This window comes from Rhinolophus hipposideros (assembly GCF_964194185.1).
Source record: "Rhinolophus hipposideros genome assembly, chromosome: 8".
Lineage (NCBI taxonomy): Eukaryota > Metazoa > Chordata > Mammalia > Chiroptera > Rhinolophidae > Rhinolophus > Rhinolophus hipposideros.
In genome coordinates this window covers 82,924,591-82,930,590 of record NC_138054.1, presented here as the reverse complement: position 1 = coordinate 82,930,590, position 6,000 = coordinate 82,924,591, and the positions used below count along the sequence as shown (strand labels likewise).

The 6,000-nt window shown below is 45.6% G+C and overlaps 1 protein-coding gene across 8 annotated transcripts in view; it reads right to left on the bottom strand.

Annotated features, from left to right (window-relative positions):
- Positions 1-6,000, bottom strand: part of UBR4 (ubiquitin protein ligase E3 component n-recognin 4) — a 122,646-nt gene that overhangs the window by 55,667 nt on the left and 60,979 nt on the right. For 5 of the 8 annotated variants that reach the window (XM_081057012.1, XM_081057015.1, XM_081057016.1 and 2 more), the window contains 5 exons: positions 5,473-5,603; positions 5,177-5,354; positions 4,611-4,715; positions 2,890-3,027; positions 1,879-2,053 (listed from right to left, as the gene is read on the bottom strand). In XM_081057012.1, the coding sequence (XP_080913138.1) occupies positions 1,879-2,053; positions 2,890-3,027; positions 4,611-4,715; positions 5,177-5,354; positions 5,473-5,603 (727 nt within the window). The remainder of the gene's footprint in view (positions 1-1,878; positions 2,054-2,889; positions 3,028-4,610; positions 4,716-5,176; positions 5,355-5,472; positions 5,604-6,000) is intronic. The other 3 variants (XM_081057013.1, XM_081057017.1, XM_081057019.1) reach the window with 1 other exon arrangement.

Below are 6,000 nucleotides of genomic sequence, written 5' to 3'. Positions count from 1 at the left end.
GGAGAAGAGACTATGATGGTCTAAATTCTACTTAAGTCGAGTCCCAGAATGAGAAATAACAGAAAATGAGACAAGAAGCATTGTTCAATGAGATTAATGGCTGAGAATTTTCTAGTAAATAGAAGACACTAAACCCACACATTCTAGCAGAACAAATGTAAACCAACCCATCCTAAACATCTTAGTAAAACTGCAAAAAACAAAACAAAACAAAACAAAACAAAAAAGCGATCTTAAAAGCAGCAGTAAAGACATTATTTTCAAAAGAGCAATAGTTATAATAGCAGGTGCACCTGCTATTTCCATTTTTGGGGGGTTAAAACTGCCAACTCAAAATTGTATACCTATCAAAACATATTCAAAAAATGTCAGCTAAATAAAAACATTTCCAGATGAACAAAATCTGAAATTTGGTAACCAGTGAATCTCCCCCTAAAGGAAATCTAAATGACATATTTCAAGAAGGAAATGATCCTACATGGAAGGTCTTGAGATACAGAAAGACATGTGGGCACAGAAAGTGGTAAACTTGCGAGTAAATCTAAATAAACATTGACCACATAAACTATATAAAACTGCAATAATATCCTGAAAGCTCTAAAAATATGTATATTTCAAATTTTAAACACAAAAATAATAGCTTTAACTGATAAGAAGCAGCAAAGCCTTCTAAGGAAGACTAATCAGGGAGAGAGCTATTAACTTTGGGTTTGGATTAGTTAAGTATGAATGTTGAAAGATTAGAAACAGAGGGAACAACCTCCAAACTTAGAGAGCTGGGGGAGGGATGGAAAAACAGCAAATCAACCCAAATGAGGGCTATAAAGAAGACAGAAAGAAACACAGAAACGGGCAGAATAAAAATCACAAAGTAAATGGTAAGCATAAGTTCAAATATATAAATAATTAACATTAATTATAAATAAACTTAAGTGTTTCAATTAAAAAGCAAAGGTAGACTGGATTTAAAATGTTTTTAAAAATAAATTGCAAAGAACCAGAAATCACAAATACCATATTATGTTGAACTCATGGAATTAACCTACAAATCACATTAAGAAGGGAAAAAAGATTAAATAGAAAACTCCTTTCCGTTAAAAAACAAACTCCATCAAAATATCATCAATTAAACTGAGCCAGAGGTCATCTTCATCAAAGGGCTGTTGCAAGAGTTTTTAAGTGGAAGCAGTAAGGTACAGGGAATAAAGGAAGACACTCTTTGATGCCCTCTGAAAATGTCTCTGCCTGACTGCTTCAGTGACCTTTCTTTCTAATAGAAATCATTCAGTTCAAAATACTAATCCATAGTTTCTGCACTAACGTGGTAAGTGTGGGCCCCTTCAAATTTAACAAACATTATATCACAAGTAAATCCGTGGGTTTTTCTTCTTCCTCTTCTATTTCTCTAGTCACTCTTGGTTAAGAATATACTCACTCCACCAATCTAGTACCAAACACCACCAGAATTTGAGGGAGATGGGTTAGGATTTTCAGATTACTTTCAACTTGCCAAGTGCTCCACCACTGGTGTGACAGACACACATATGGATTAGCTCTGTTACTTCTCCTATAAACACATTGAATAAGGGGCTATTTCTACTGTATACACAATAACAATCACTGTTGAGAATGCTACAAAATATGTTTATGGGTAATGATGAAACAAGGAAGATTTGAGTGGGGGCTGGGGAGAGAACAACACACGTTTTTAGGCCAAACACTTCCAGTTACTAAGGGATACAGGGAAGCCTTAAAGAGAAAAACCACTTTCTAGTCTCCATGCTGTTATCACCACTCTACCGCCTACAATGGATCCATCCCCTATTCCTGAAAGTCTCCCACAGGAAACCTGGGGACTGAGAACGCGCAGGTCCTGACCTGTTGCTGGTATGGACATCCCCTTCTCCTTCGCCTTCTCCTTCTCCCTCGGAGCCATCTCCTTCCTGGTGTCCAGTGGTGGTGCTGATGGCACCAGTGCTCGAGCTGACACTTCCGGGTCCAGCCGGATGCCCCTCTGCCGTGGCATCACCATAAGCACTGCTCCGGCCAGATACTACATGGAAATGGTTTCAAAGGCACAAATCAACTCCCACAGTATGATGAAATCCAATGTATCCTGAAGTCAGCGATAGTTAGAAAATGACTGGTAGGTAGCATCAGAAATTTTTTCCTTTTGTGTGAAGCTACACAAGGATAGAATTCATGATTTTGGCCCCACAGCATTAAGCTACGTGACTCTCACGGCAGCCACTCATCCTTCTACAGAACGTGAGATGAACCTCTAAGAACGATCTTAATAATCTCAGCTGCTGATAAATTTCCATCTTGTTTCTAGAGGAAACATACACTGATTTGGGAATCTAGACATCATCAGCTACTCTTAGTCTCCTCCATAAAAAATTTTCATATCCAATTTTTAACCTCAGGTTGACTCTTAGGATCAAACCAATATGGATTTGTCATGTTTCCTCATTCTAGAGCCCCATCCTATCAGCTAGTACACTGTGAAGATGGCCTACTATATTAACAATGACGGCCCAAAATATCTTCCCCCAACAGAAGGATCGAAAACCACAGCATGACAGATTTCAAGGTTATACCATAACTGTTTTAGATTAACCATGATTTGGGATTCTGTACGTCACTGCTTTCTTCAACTAACAGATAATTAAAAGCGGCCTGTAAAATATTTCAATATTAACCTCACTGAGCTTAAGCTATTATCACTGAGTATTTGAAACTCTAGGGGTGAGGTCACATGAATTCCCTAAGACTTTCAATGAGTCCCCAAAGCTTCCTTCTGCTGAAAGCAATCCCAGGCCCAGGCAGGGCTTCCTACGTTGTCCCCACCCCTCTGCCCGAGGAGACCATGACCCCAGGCCACATTACCGCTGTGCTCGCCAGCCACTGAGTCCACTGCACTTCCCCCGCTCTCCGAGCCCACACTACCACCATGGTCAGCAGGAGAGGTCCGCAGGGTCGAGCCATCAGTCGCTGCTGTGCTGCCCTCGTCATCTGAGGCTGGAGCTGAGAGAGTAACGAGGAGCTGTTACAGGTAAAAACCCCTCCTTGGGGCAAAAGCGTCAAACCACATAGTGCAGAGGACACAGTGCAGTTTACCTATCCTGTCGTTGAAGGAAAAAGGGAAAGATTTGCTTCGCTGATTAATCACTAACAGGAACAAACACTATACACAGTGCATTGCGAACAGTACTCAGACAGAAGTAAAAACCCAGCTCACGGGGCATTTCCTTCGCGTTACATCATGATGCCAACAGAACAGTGCAGAGATTCAGTATGAATCTGTGACATGGACCCTCAGTTTCCTAGCCAAAATGCTTCATGGTCACCATCGTGTAGGTGTGACTGACACCTGCTGAGATCAGAAACTGGCCATTACCATTCACAGCATAGAGCTCTGAATTTTTAAGAGATTTGTTTTGTAATCAGTCAATTCGTGCTTGTGAGGAAATCACTCATCATGAGCTCTTGCATCAACCCTGTGTTTCTCTTTAATCAGGTGGTCCAGAGGGCAGCTCATTGGGAAATGTCACACCTCCGAATCATCCTCATCAGATGCTATTATCATAATGAAGCAAGGAAATTCCCCAGAGACAGCCACAGCATCCAGGATCAGGGCTGAGCTGAGACAGGAGGAAAATGCTGGATGAGATACATGGGGGAGGAAAGCCACGACAGCCACAGAGCATGTGGGAACACACGTGGCACAGCACGACAGTGACCTCCAAGCCTGAAATGACAGCAACTAAAGACACCCAGGGAAAGCAATAAGCCATGGCAGCAGTGAGAGGGGACAGCCGATTTCTCCCTTTTTTAACTAACCAGGGTAAAACTCCCAAAAGGAAAAAAAAAAAAGGAGGTTGAGAAGGAGGAAGAGAAGGAGGAGGAGGAAAAAGGAAACAAATACAGGAAACCATTGTCTGAAAAACTCTAAATCAATCCTTAAATTACTCGGGGGTTGATTTCCTGGTAGCTTGTTCAGATGTTCCATTCTCTTCTACTTGGTCCAACTGTCTACTCAGGAAATATATTTTTTCTTATCAGATTAGGAAACAGGGTGAAAGTGAACACAAAATGAGGCCGGAAGATTTCCTATGCATTTGAATTGTGCCCCAAGCCCCTACCTCCCAAGCTCACAGCTCCCTAATGGTTAATCACACTGACCTGAAGCATAACAGGTCTTCTCGCAGCTTTACTTTTATTTGCAAACGAAGAGGGAAAGTTAAAAGGTATGAGCTCTAGTCCTTGTCTCCCTTTCCATACTGTCCGAAAGGACAGACCTCTGGTGAACAACCCCAAAAGCTGTAATCTAAGCCCTAACGCGGATCAACCTGCAAGCTTGCTCTCTTGGCCTTTCCTCGGGAATGAGCTGAAGCCAGGCAGCATGCAAGTGCAGGGAAGCGAAGCCATGAGCGTCCTGGCCGAGCTGCATCGGTATGCCTTCCACACCCATATTTCTAAAGCAAAGGCAGAAGCAGGAAGTCCAGAATGGCCTGTCAAAGCAGCTGCCCGTTCCACTCTCACAGCACCAGAAACGAGGCTTGAGGGTCCTGGGGCCCCGAGCCCTGCTCCTTGCTGTGGACAGTTACCTGATGCTGTGGTGTCAGAGAGGGTTCCTGCGTCCAGAGAGGAAGAGCTGGGTGCCTGGCCGGACAGCCCCAGGCTCTGCAGGCCCAGGGCACTGCTGCTGCTGCCTGGGAAACAAGTGGAGAGTGAGCACAATATCCCCTCCAGACGCCATCCACGAAGCTGCTTTGGCCACCTGCTGCCCTCGGAATTCTAAGCTCCAGCGTGTGACCCCGCTCTGGTCTAGAGGAAGCTAAGCGACAGCTACTGCTGTCCGACCACCACGTGTGGTTACAGAGGTGTTGGAAGGCTTCCTTCAGCTCAGGTTGGGCACGTGCTGGAGGGATCTAACAGATTTGGGAGGAAATAATCCAAAAGACCAAACTACCAGGAACTACACGATTAGCTCCCAGCCTGAAAATGCCACCACAATCCCTTTCACTCTCCACCTGTATCTCTGAACAGCTCTCACCCAGATCAACCTCTCCCCAAATCTGGGGACACGCTAAGTCAGCTGGACATCAGTAACTGCCAAACCCTCTTTCCGGTATGGAACCAATGGGCCACTGCTCCTGGCACTGCCTTCTACCTTGTTGGTCCTGCTGCAGGCTCAGGGCAATGGCTAGTTCAACCATGGTCTCGTCGTCGGCGTCAGGCGGGATGTCCAGCATGGGGGGGAAGCCCTCTGCGCCTGCCAGCAGGGCCTCCAAGGGAGAGGGGTTGCCATTGTTGACATTCTCAGCTGTCTCCAGGACCATCGACTCAGACTGCAGAGAGAAAGCTCTGTCAGTGTCCCACCATACAGCGTAGCTTTGGGAAGTGCGCTGCGTCCAAGCTGGAGGAGAGTTGGAGGCTCCTCCTCCGCTCTCTGGCTGCCAGACTCACCACCATCTCAAAGTCTCCATGGTCCACCTCACTCTGCTCCTGGCTTTCCTGACGGATGTGGCCGCCATTCGGGATCCCTGATGACTGCATCTTCTCATCGGCGTCATCATCGTCATCATCATCCTTGTCTCCTGAGTCAAAGAAACCCCAGTCACCTGAAGGCGCACGACAGCCTTTCCTCCCTCGGCATGTGGTAGGAAGAGTCGCGGAGCAAAGGAAAGCCCCGACCAGCTACCAGCTGGCACCTGAGCCTTCGAAGTAAACTCCAGGGAGCTATGCCCGGCCTGTTCTCATGCTTCCTGGACCTGCCAGGGTCTGGGAAGATGGGACTGGCAGTGACAACTTGCCCCTCTCCCTCCCCTAGGAAAAGGTTTTTCCAGCTGATGAAGAGGAGGAACACACACACACACACACACACACTCCAAAGGGAGTTCCATAAAGCAGAGAAATCTAAGACCAGTAAGGTCACAACCTCCCACCAACTCTCAGGAGACCTTGGGCAAGACAGGGAAAATAATGTAAGTGAGA